The 12,933-nt window shown below is 45.2% G+C and overlaps 1 protein-coding gene across 1 annotated transcript in view; it reads right to left on the bottom strand.

The window, feature by feature from the left end:
• The window catches only part of PRUNE2 (prune homolog 2 with BCH domain), a 499,460-nt gene that overhangs the window by 71,385 nt on the left and 415,142 nt on the right, over nt 1–12,933 (bottom strand). Inside the window, 1 exon segment of the mRNA XM_030193721.1 lies at nt 4,356–4,523. Coding sequence (XP_030049581.1) covers nt 4,356–4,523 — 168 coding nt within the window.

The raw sequence follows: 12,933 nt of genomic DNA, 5'->3' as shown, positions 1-12,933 counted from the left end.
TTGATGGACCCTAGTTACAAAGAAATTGTTCACGAGCATAGCAGGGATTCAAGGTTTTCAGTGCAAGGGCCCTCTTTATGGAATTCATTGCCTCCTTCATTGAGACTATTAACATCCTTGCCACAATTTAAATCAGCCCTCATGACTTCAGTGCCGCCAAGAGGGGAGGACCGGGGGGACAAAAATTTCCCAGGCCCGGGCTTCTGGGGGGGGGGGGGGGCCCGGCGCCGCCACCGCAGTCCAGCCCGCCCACCCTCCGTCACTCCCTGGCATTGAACTTAAGCGCCTCACCTTCGAAAGCGCAGAAAGCAGCGGCAGACCACTCCTTCCTTCCGTGTCCCGCCCTCGCCTGACATAACTTCTGCGAGGGTGGGACACAGAAGGAAGGAGTGGTCTGTCGCTGCTTTCTGCGCTTTCGAAGGTGAGGCGCTTAAGTTCAATGCCAGGGAGTGACGGAGGGTGGGCGGGCTGGACTGCGGTGGCGGCGCCGGGCCCCCACCCTCCCACCCTCGCAGAAGTTATGTCAGGCGAGGGCAGGACACGGAAGGAAGGAGTGGTCTGCCGCTGCTTTCTGCGCTTTCGAAGGTGAGGCGCTTAAGGTCAGTGCAGAGGGCCCGGGGGTGGAGAGAGGGCCCAGTGACGGATGGAAGGGGGCCCGGTGACCTCGGATGGGGTGGGGGGCCGGGGGCGGCCTTGTCCCGGGTCTGGCCCAGTCTCTCGGCAGCCCTGCATGACTTTTTTATTTAACGATGCATTCCACTGAGCTCCCTTCTGTTAGGCTGGAGACTTCCCGGGACTCCGCCTCTTGTAAAGACTTACCTATTGTTCCCCCCCACATCCTATCATTAATGGAGTTAAAACTTATTTCCCTCTACTATTTGTCTGTTGTCCGTTTCATTTTCGTTCCCCATTTTATTGATACTAGTTTGTTAGCTGCCTAGATGGTTTGACTGTACAGCGGAATAGAAAATGTGAATAAAACTTGAAACTTGATAATATGACCAAATTTGGCTTAGTAACTGGAGTGAAGCCACTGGGGAAATCTACTGTGTTAGAACTTAACTTTAAAAAAGGGCAGCTATGATAAAATGAAAGAAATGGTTAAATAAAAACAAAAACAAAAACTAACTGAAGCAGTTGTGGAAGGTAAGACTTTAAATCATATGTGAACATTGTCTAAAACTATCATAATGGAAGGCAGCAAGGGAGCCAGACTTACAACAAGAAGGTACTTACCTGAAAGACTTGAAGAAGAGGTTTTTTTTCAATGTACTTTGTGGTAGATGCCAGTGTGAAGAAAACACTGGATTAGCATGAGACTTGGACTAACAGCCGTGGGGTGGAGGACGGGACCATAAAGATATGGTGTGTGAAAGTCCTGTCCAAGGGGAGGTGGCTGTTGGACTGGGACCAAAAGGTTCTACAAAAGGGACTCAGTTCTATGTAGCATGTTAAAAGACAATTGTGGAAGAGAAGTGACCAACACCGCACCTGAGCTTGGAAGAAGCTGATTGTTGGGGGAATTTGAATAAGGCTAAGGAAGGAGTAGAACCTCATGTGCATATTACCCCAGAGCCAGCAAACAAAGGATGTTTTCCTGCCCAAGGTAGCCTAAAGTCAGAAAGAAGGAGCAGTTGACTTGACGAGCTGATGGAATGGAGGATCCTGCCCTAGGAAGCGAGCGAGGGGAGGGGGAGGCTGTCGATTAAGTCTCCCTAAGTTACAAATGGTCCAGTAGACAAGACTCTGTGAGTATGTGCCTTTGATAAAGAATCTCTCTCTGAGCAATTTCTTAGAGGTGAAATTTTCTGGATGGCTGTGTGAGTGATTTGGCTAAGTCCTGGGGCCTTAAATAAGGGTTGAGGTCCCCGAGTGGGAAGAGGCCTGAATATTCCACATGCTACAGACTAGTTATAGTCAAGACCTCAGAGAACCAGGGAACACACACCAGGTATCAGCTGTCTGAGGAGGAGGTCAGAATCCCAACGTATTCCCCAAGGAGAGAGGAGATTGGGTGGAGAAGGCCATAGATCGCCAAGGACTCATCACAATATGCACTAGCAAGTTAAATACAAAATATTGATAGGGAAGGCTAAAAGAGAATTTGAAAATAAGCTTGCTGTAGAGGCAAAAACCCAGTACAGCAAAAAGCCTGTGAGGCAGGGCCACTGAGAGATGGGGATGGGGTTCTGAAACTCATTGTTAGATCATAACTATGCACTGAGTGAAAAAAATGTTTTATTTGTTTTAATTGTATCACTATGTTTCTGTAGACACAGAGATACCTGGGGTGGGAGTGTTATATAAAGACAAACACACAGGAAAGGAACTATTGTACAAGACCAAATCATTGTTTTTGAACCTGACCAGAAGGGCAGCCAAAGCTCCTGACAGTTTAGATTCTTAGATTTCCTGACACTACACGAAGGGCAGAGAAGTGTGATCAACAAGTAGAGGTTACACCTCCAGGTTTAGGAAGAAAGAAGGTCTCTCCCATACCCTCACTCCTTGTGCCAGTAGCCTTCATTAATCTTTAAGCAGGGGCCACTTTGGATTCTAATGAGCTGAAGAAGAGCCGCCAAATATCTTCTCATGTAGGGCCACAACACTTCTGACCAGTGTGTGTCAATGACATCTATCCCCACCACCCACCTTCAAACTTCATTGGGGGGTATCCTCAAGGTTCTGAGCATTTCCAACTGCATTCTCTTTTGTCCATTGAGAAAGGACTTGCCCTTCATGCTGCTCTTACCTGACTCACATCCCCCTTTCTGTCATAAGCTTGGTTAGAGAGGCAGAGTAGCAAAATAACAAAACAATCACAATGGGAGCCACCCCAGAGGTCTCCGTGGGCTACCATTGGCCTACGGGCCTTGCACTGAAGAACACTACCCTGTGCAATAAGGAGGTAATATTATAAATCTTTTATGTACGTAAAAAGGCTGAAATTATGTAACAGCTAGAAATATGCACAGTGCTAGCCAGCATGTACATTTACAGTGACCCCCTAATTCTATAATCCTAGTACTTAAATGTATGTGCCATTTGCATGCTAAGATTATAGACCACTAGCACTTATATGCATGAATGTCACATTCACACATGTAAGTGCTGGTTGGGCACTAAGCGGTACATTACAAGCCTAGCATGCAATCTGCCTAGCATGCAACTGCAAGGGAGGTGTACACACCTTTGAAGCCTAGTGCTCCCGGCACGGTAAAATAACCCCAGCTTCTGACTGGGATTAGTTACCATCATTTTATGGCTGTACTGCAACTTGCAGTGTGGACCAGAAGTCAAGTTATGGTTTTTACATAGTAGTGAGCTGATTTACATGCAACATCATGTTTGCATATGTAACCCCGCGGTGACCTAAATAGTGCTGCATTATTATTATTATTACATTTGTACCCTGCGCTTTCCCACACATGGCAGGCTCAATGCGGCTTACATAGTAACAATATAAAGGAATTACAAATTTGTAAGAAAAATGTATAGTTTGTAATGAACACAAAATAAATGGGGTTAACGGATAAGTAAATTAAACATAAGAGGAATTGGGTGCAGAAGGAATTGAGCGTTGGGAGGTAGGTGTAGGAAAATAGAAAGGAATGAATATGGGGTAGCAAAAAGGATAATGGGAGCATGGTCCATGTAAAAACAAATGTCAATGTCATTAGAGCAAGACACCTGCCTTAGAGACCTTTAAGTCAAGTTAAGGGGCTAATAATGCATGTTATTGCCTTAACGCACCTTGGTAACTTCCCCTCTTAGGCCTACACTCAAGCAGGTGTAATGTCAGCACCTACAATCTAGCTGCTGTCTCTGCAGAATTTGTGACAACACAAGAGAGGCAATTGTGATCCACAGAATGTAGTCCAAAGAACAACAATGGATTGAAGAGGTTAAATTAAAATATACTTTTATTAAACTTGCTCGACGTGGCCATGTTTTTCGCCAATGGCAGGCTGCCTCAGGGCAGCTACCAAAGGGGAATTTAAAATCACACTTCCCCTTAGGGAAGACAAAGAGTACTGGCACTAGCCACGGCACTCTTTCCAGTTAATAGTCTTGCTGGCACCAGGCACATCACTCTTTCCAGTGAATGGTTTTGCTAGTGCCAGCATTCTTTGCCTGAAGCACACTAAATGTGGCCAAGTTGGGCAATTTTAATAAAAGTATATTTTATTTTTACCTCTTCGATCCATTGCTGTTCTGCAGAATTTGTGCCAGTAATTTATAAAGATACATAGGTGTTATGAGTGCTGAAACCATCTACCTTACCTAAATATTTCCCTGTTAAAGAAGTATGTGTGGGGGGGGGGGGGGGGGGGGGGGAATGAAGCACACCTCACCTCCATGAGAAATAACTCTTTTATAAGGTTCAATCACGTTCATATCAATCCTTTGCTCCTGTTCTCCGATCACCACTGTCCTCCACAGCCTATTATCCTCTCGCTCTTCCTTGGCTGTGTATTCTGGAATCGATTCACCTTTCTTTTGGCTATGAGCTTGGCGGTCTTCTGGAATTAAAAAGAAATATAAAGTGCAAGAAATCATTGATTAAGAAGATACTTGCCTAATCATTTTGCTAGCTTGTCTTTCATTCACAAGGAGCTAATCTCCCTGTAAAATATAAAACAATCACCCATACTACCGGTAATTGTGTTTCTCCTGTCCCATTTCAGAACTGGAGGCATACATTAAAATAGTTGCTGACATTTCCCTGGGAGCACTTCAGCGAATTTTCAGAATGAATCTGTGTGTACTTCTATTTTGAAGATTACAGTAAGAGAGTAATTTTATAACAGAGTTTCTGGTTTAAGAGAGCAAACAGACACTATTTTGTAAGGACACAGAAATTGTGCTTACCTTGTAGGCAAGGACACCCACGCCTAGTCTCAAGGGGTCTAAGTGTCTGTGCCTAAATTATTCAAGTACATATGCAAATGAGTGTATTTTATAATCTATATGTGTACTTGGAAATTCCATCCAAGCTCAGCCTCTATACATACCTACTGGCAAAGTACACCCCAACATGTCATCACTACTGTTTCCTCTAAGCTGAGCACTGCACCTGGTGTGTGTTCCCAACTGCACTGCTGTCAGTAGGAGGTGGTGCTTCAATATTGTGTTTCCAATAGTAAGGGACAGGCACATTCCCTGGAGTCCTGTAGAACTTGTCTGTCCCTCACAATTGGAAATGTGATAGTGAAACAGCACCACCCACTGGCAGGATTGTAGGTGGAGGACTCCCGCTCAGAGGGAACAATGGTCATCACGTGTATTTTTACAACCGTCTGTATTTTATAACAGGCCAATTATCACATTTGGCCACATATGTGCAAAGCTGACTCCTTAACCCATTAGTGCCCAATGCTCCCATAATAAAATCCCATATGCGAACGTTGGGCACTAGTGGGTTAAGGAGCAATTCTATAACTGGGAATCTCCATTTAGGTGTCCTGAGGCTGAACGGTAGGATCCTGTTCTATAATGGAACCTAGGTGCCTAGTCCCGTTAGAGTAGTAGCATAATTCATTATCAGCGAGTCTAACATTTAGGTGCCCGAACTTGCACACTTAGGGGCCCTTTGACTAAGCTGTGGTAAGCACTAGCATGTGCTTATTGCAGCGAAAAAGGGCATACCATGGGGCACACTCAGATGTCCTGTGGCAATTTTTCCATGTGCACACTACCCACGCGTTAAAAAATACATTAATTTTTTTTAGCGCTGGGGCGGGTCTGGGGGGGGGCAGAGAGTAGGCATGTTCTGACTAATTGGTTAGCGCAGCTACATTGTCATGTAACTGATCAGCAAGTGGTTAGCTAATGGGGAAATTAGTGTGTGGCCATCAATTAAAAAAAAAACAGAAAAATTAGCCATTTTACCCACATGGTAAAAATGGCCTTAGCATGTAGAAATGACCCAAGTAAGCATGCACTGGCACTTTTTACCACAGTTTGGTATAAGGGCCCCTTATAGAGCATGTCTAAATGTGGCAGAAACACCTGTAACATGCTGTACTCTGTAATTTATGTCCATAAGAGGGAGCCCTACCTATGCATATACTCCCCTTGCCATTACACTTTATGTAAGTTAAGCGGATATTTGAAAAATAGTGCTTAGGCCAGTGGTTCCCAAACCTAGTCCTGGAGGCACCCCAGGTTTTCAGGATATCCACAATGAATATTCATGAGAGAGAGATCTGTGTGCAGTGGAGGTAGTGCATGCAAATCTTTTTCATGGATATTCATTGTAGATATCCCAAAAACCTGACTGGCTGGGGCACCTTCAGGACCAGGTTTGGGAACCACTGGTTTACGTACTCTTCTAGCATTTGCAGAGGTATGTGCACACCTAAGTATGTTAGTACTAGTAGTCTAAGCATTTACATGTGTAACATGCGTATAACTAAAGGCGCCCAGTTTATAGAATTACCCTTCACTTTTATACTTTCTTTGATTTACAGTATGCTCCGTCTCACAATTTGCAATCTGAGAATGAAAGGCACCTTGTGGTGCCAACGCTGAATACCATCCATTATGTCAAGACATCAGCATGTGCTTTTTCGATAGCGGGGCCACTGTTATGGAATACGTTTCCAGGGCACCTTAGGTGTTCACGTTGCAACAATTTGAAAAAGATATCAAAGACTCATTTATTTATGCAGGCTTTTCCTACAAAGTAAGTGACTGTGTGGGAAGTAGTAGATGGTATCAGGCATTTGTGACGGCAGTTTGATGGTAGGGAGATTATTCTTTTCATATATTGTGTTTTTGTTGTATATTATGTGCTTTTGCGTTTTTATTTAATTATGTACCTGGCAATTTTTGTAAGCTTCTTAGTGTTAGGCGGGGTATTAAGTTTTTTTTTAAATAAGTAAGTAAATAAATAAATACCATGCACAAATTGTCTAGGTTGATTTATATGTGCATGTTTCAAAAGCATATGGGTTAATGCAGGGGTGGGCAACCTGTGGCCCACCATGGGCTGAATGTGGCCTGCCACTGAATTTTATGCAGCCCTGAGATCATAGGAAGAATACACAGAAAATGACATTAATCAGAATTGAGGCAATTTTAAATACTATATTTTACAAATGTTTTCAGAATTGCCACTCTAGCATTTTGCTTTGATCATTTTTAGCTAAATTGATAAGGTCTATAGAGGTTTGTGCATTTCCGATTCTGACATTACATAATGTTGCGCCCTCTAGGGGTAGTACTGACATTCCTGTGGCCCTCTGTGTATACATGTTGCCCACCCCTGGGTTAGTGTAACCTCCTCCCTATTCCTACCACTATGAAGACCTCTGTTCAGTCCAGGTAAATTTACACAAATACAGGCCATAAACAAATAGCGTTACCCACAATTTTTTTCTGAGTGTAAAGAACTGCCATTAGTGCAGAAATGTTTTTGAAAACTGCTGTCTAAATAAACACTATATGAAGATCCTTGAACAGAAACCTGGATTCTGTGACACTGCTCCCAGGCCACTGGACTAACACTGCCATGGGATTTAGCAGCATGCGAGACTGAGAAACTACAGGTTGCTGAATTCCATGGTATGTCAAGGTGCAGTAAAAGATCGCCTTTTACCGCACCTTGATAACCTTCCCCCCACCCACCCACCCAAGTGCCAGGTTAAATTAAATTGTCAGAATACAAAACGATCTCCTTGTTAATTTTGAACTTGTAGTTAGAAGACCTGTGGGGCCAATGCACAAAGCCGATGGCTCAGTGTGTAGCTTTATAGCATGAAATTAATGATAAAATATATTGTGGCAACGCAGTAAGAAATGAGCATGCAAATTACTGCTGTATTAAAAATGCAGCAGTAATCTACAGCTCATTGTGAAATTGTCCCCCTTCCTGTCAGTGTGTGAGCTAACAGAGCGGTGACCGGCTCACATACTGACAACAAGGGTGACATTTATAAAATTAAAAAAAAAGAAAAAGCCAAGCTGCCACCTGCATGTTTCCCAACAACAATAAAATCCCTGATAGTACAGTGGCCCTCTACCTGACCCAATCCAGACATTAAAAAAAAAAAAGAAACCCTTGTAATCTAGCAGTCCCTTAACCCCAACCCCACTCCTCAACATAAAAATTAAAAATCTCTAGACTAGCAGATCCCCATATGACCCCTCTTCTCAGAGTGCAATAAATGCAGCTGGTGTGAACTGATCTCCCACCTAGCACTAGAGATGAGATCCTGCAGGTGCTTTCCTCCCTTCCTACTGATAACCATGCTTGCATTCCCTTGCCAGGCTGTGTCTGGTACACTAGATTTCTTGAAACACTCCATTCTTTTTTTAATACCGGTTGAATTGATTTGTTTGCTTATATTTCAACTTCCAAAAGCACATTTGTTCAGTGTTCCAGTTAATTCTCTGATTAAGAGTTCCTTTTTTTTACTTATGAGGAATTTGAAAAAAATTAGAAAGTGTTGAAATAGATCATTTTAAAGGGCCCTTTTACTAAGCCACGTAAGCGGCTACGTGCGCCCAACGCATGCCAATTTCGAGTTACTGCCCAGCTAGCAGGTGCCCTTTCCGATAATTTCATTTTTGGTTTGTGTCCACTGCACATGTCTGAAAAATATTTTTTTCTGGCACGTGTCAGCTACGCACTCCAAGCAGCATTTGGCGCACGTAGGTCATTATCGCCGGGTTACTGTGTAAGACTTTACCGCTAGGTCAATGGCTGGCGGTTAGGTCTCAGACCCAAAATGGATGCGCGGCAATTTTCATTTTGCCGCATGTCCATTTTCGGCAAAAATTTTAAAAAAGGCCTTTTTTACATGTACGCTGAAAAATGATTCTGCATGCGCCCAAAACCCGCGCCTACACAATCGCAGGCCATTTTTCAGCCCACCTTAGTAAAAGGACCCCTAAGTTACTTGTCCAGGCTTTACTTCTGTCAAAATTGGATAATTGTAATCTGATTTTATTAGGAACATCCAGGTATAACCTTCTACGTTTACAAACAATTCAGAATACTGCAGTTAGACAAATGTACTCATTACATAAAGATGACAGGATTTCTATGTGGACCCTCATTGGCTTCCTGTGGAGGCCAGGATCCTGTTTAAGTTTTCTTGTTTACTGTTTTACATTCGTTATGGTGATTGCCTTGAATATTGTGAGGAATATGAGGGTGAAAGGGAGAATGAAGGCACATGGAGGGACGAGGAGGCTCGAGAGGGAGGGAGACTGGGTAGAGAAAGGAAGGACTCTTTTCCCCTGGGGGATTGGAGAAAAGGAAAAGACTACAATTCCCAGCAGCCCCTGAGTAGGTCCCATGGTAGAAACAGGGACTTCAATCCCCAACAGTCCCCAGAGGAGGTCAGGAGAAGAGTAAGAGAAGGGAGTTGGAAAAACCTGTCCCAGAAAGCCAGGATGAGGGAAGGAGTTCTGAACCTGCCCAATCAAGCAAATGGAGAGCAGCTGAGCAATGGGTGTGGGGCGGAACCTGTGGACTGGAAAGGGGAAGAAAAGGGGGAGGAACTAGAGCAAGAGGAGCCGATGGAGATTGCTGCTCTGACTAAACTGGAAGGAAAGGAGGTGAAACAGGAGAGGGCTGCTCGGGAGGAGAGCCTGGTAGAAGGAGGGAAAAGCTGGCTATTCCACGAGGGGAGCTGAGAGAACAGGTTTACCACGGAAGGATCATGCGGGTGGTGGTCAGGGTATAATGCTTGCCTGGTTGAGGAGGGACCCTTGCCACTCTCCCTAGGTTGATTTTTTTTGAAAGGGAGAGAGGAGGAGTGGTGGTTTTGTGCATAACTGCTTACATGAACTGCTGGGGAGGGTTTGAACCCTTTCTGAACTGCTGTGTTTGGGGAATTGTTTTGCATAACTGCTTACATGAACTGCTGGGGAGGGTTTGAACCCTTTCTGGAGCTACCGTGTTTGGAGAATTACTTTGCATACCTGCTATACATGAACTGCTGGGAGTTGGAACCCTTTTTGAGGTACTGTATTTGGAGAATTACTTTACATAACTGCTATACATGGGCTGCTGGGAGTTTGAGCCCTTTTTGAGCTACTTTGTTTGAAGAATTGATTTACATAACTGCTTTTTATGAACTGCTGAGATTTTGGAACCTTTAGGTTTATTTTGTTTTGTTTTAAATACTATCAGTGATGGGTGTCCATATTTCAACCCAAATCGGGAAATGGGCGCCTTTCTCCGGTGGGCGCCCAAATCGGGAAATGGGCGCCTTTCTCCGGTGGGCGCCCAAATCGGTATAATCGAAAGCCGATTTTGGGCGCCTTCAACTGCAATCTGTCGCGGGAACGAACAAAGTTGACGGGGGCATGTCGGAGGCATGGTGAAGGCGGGACTGGGGCGTGTTTATCGGCCGAGCAGAGATGGGCGCCCTCGGCCGATAATGGAAAAAAGAAAAGTGTTTTTAGCGAGAAGTTGGGTCACTTTTTCTGGACCCTTTTTTTCTCACGAACAAGCCCCCAAAAAGTGCCCAAACTGCTCAGATGACCACCAGAGGGAATCGGGGATCACCTCCCCTGACTCCCCTAGTGGTCACTAACCCCCTCCCAACAAAAAAAAAGAACTTTCAAAACTTTTTCTTCCAGCCTGTATGCCAGCCTCAAATGTCATACCCAGCTCCATCACAGCAGTATGCAGGTCCCTGGAGCAGTTGTTAGTGGGTGCAGTGGACTTCACCCAGGTGGACCCAGGACCATGCCCCCCCCTACCTGTTACACTTGTGGTGGTAAATGGGAGCCCTCCAAACCGCCCCCAAAACCCACTGTACCCACATGTAGGTGACCCCCTTCAGCCATAAGGGCTATGGTAATGGTGTAGAGTTGTGGGCAGTGGGTTTTGGGGGGGATTTGAGGGGCTCAGCACCCAAAGGAAGGGACCTATGGACTTAGGAGGTATTTTATTTTTTATTTTAAATTGTTACAAGTGCCCCCTAGGGTGCCCGGTTGGTGTCCTGGCATGTGAGGGGGACCACTGCACTACGAATCCTGGCTCCTCCCACGACCCAATGTCTTGGATTTGTTTGTTTTTGAGCTGGGCGCCTTCGGTTTCCATTATCGCTGAAAAACGAAACCGTCCAGCTCAAATCCGCACACATCCGATGCATTTGCCCGGCACAAACCGTATTATCGAAAAAAAGATGGCCGCCCATTTTTTCAAAAATACAGTCTGTCCCGCCCCTTCATGTACCCGTTCTCGGACATAGACGCCCATGGAGATGAGCGTTCGCGTTCGATTATGCCCCTCTATGTGGTTGAACTGCTATGCTTCTTGAGAAATGTTGTGGTGGGAACCTCCTTTGGAGGAGCAGTTGACATAAAGGGATTACAATAAAGTATAATGATCTGACCTTGTGGATTGCCGTGTGCTCTTTAGCAGTGGATTACAGCACACAGCTCAGCTAAAGGGCCGACGGACTCAAGAGTCTCCCGATGCAGGAGACTTTTCCAAGAGTCTCCCGGTGGTGGAGACCTTACAGTATTTGTTGTCTCATTTTGAATTTCCTAGTTCCTCTAGAAGCAGGAGAACTTTAAATTGTTTTCTTTTTGTATCTCCTTCTGCTAAAGGTGTGAAGAGGCTGAGGGTCTGTGAGAAGCTTCTTGCTTACCAAGCCCCTAAAATTTGGCGTACTTATGCTGCTTAAAACTGCTCTTTTCAAGGATTTTCTTTTTTTTTTTTTTTTGTTACATTTTGTACCCCGTGTTTTCCCACTCATGGCAGGCTCAATGCGGCGTGCAATGGAGGGTTAAGTGACTTGTCCAGAGTCACAAGGAGCTGCCTGTGCCGGAAATCGAGCTCAGTTCCTCAGTTCCCCAGGACCAAAGTCCACCACCCTAACCACTAGGCCACTCCTCCTGATTATCTCTGATTATTATCTCTGATTAAGTTTAGTTTTTTAAAATTCTTTTACATTTCATTTATTAAGCTGTGTTGATCTCAATCTTATCATAAACTACTTTGTACCAATTTGGTATTAGCGATACATAAATTAAAAACTGTAAATTATAAACTGTTCAGTGTGAATTACGAACATGCTCATGTATAAAACTATGGGACTTTTTACTAAAGGGTGTTAAAACTTTGTAGCTTGCTGTGCTCAAATTACTGCAGGGTAACTGGAATACTTCTGTATTAAGTGCTGGTGGGGGGTGGGGGGCGCCATTCTCAGCATCCGCTCATGCAGCTAAGAAGAGAAACTTCATCTAGTACTGCAATGCGGATAATGAATTAATGGTTAACATACAGTACAGTAAGGGGCAGTGCCGTAACGAGGGCGACTGACACCCGGGGCGGGTAGCCGCTGCGCCCCCCCCCCCAGGTGCAGCACAGCGGCCCCCCTCGGCGTGCACCCTCCCCCCCGGAGCGCATTCTTACATTGAATTAGGAAGCGAGGGGCAGGCGAGAGGGCCGATCCGCCCCCAAGTGCCTGTCACTGGGAGCTGCGTCGGCTCTGCTGGTTACCTGCTCTCTCTGCCCCGGAACAGGAAGTAACCTGTTCCGGGGCAGAGAGCAGGGAACCAGCAGAGCTGACATCCCCCAGCGGCGTGCACCCGGGGTGGACCGCCCCACCGCCCCCCTTCCTATGCCACTGGTAAGGGGCCATTTTACTAAGACGCGTAGGCACCTACACGTGTACAACGCACATCAAACTGGAACTACCGCCTGGCAGCCATGTGCTCCGGGCGGTAATTCCATTTTTGACATGCATCCAAAACACATTTTCTACCATGTGGCACTTACCTGCCAGTAATCAGCAGTGTACGCGCGCTGATGATTACTACCCGGTTAACATGTGAGACCTTACCGCTAAGTCAGTGGGTGACGGTAAAGTCTCATGCCAAAAAAGGATGCGTGCTGGTTTTAATTTTGCCGCATGTCCATTTTCGGCCACAAAAAAAACTACTTTTTTGCAGGTACGCTGA

This window comes from Microcaecilia unicolor, chromosome 2 (genome assembly GCF_901765095.1).
Source record: "Microcaecilia unicolor chromosome 2, aMicUni1.1, whole genome shotgun sequence".
Taxonomy (NCBI): Eukaryota; Metazoa; Chordata; class Amphibia; order Gymnophiona; family Siphonopidae; genus Microcaecilia; species Microcaecilia unicolor.
This window is presented reverse-complemented; position numbering and strand designations above follow the sequence as displayed.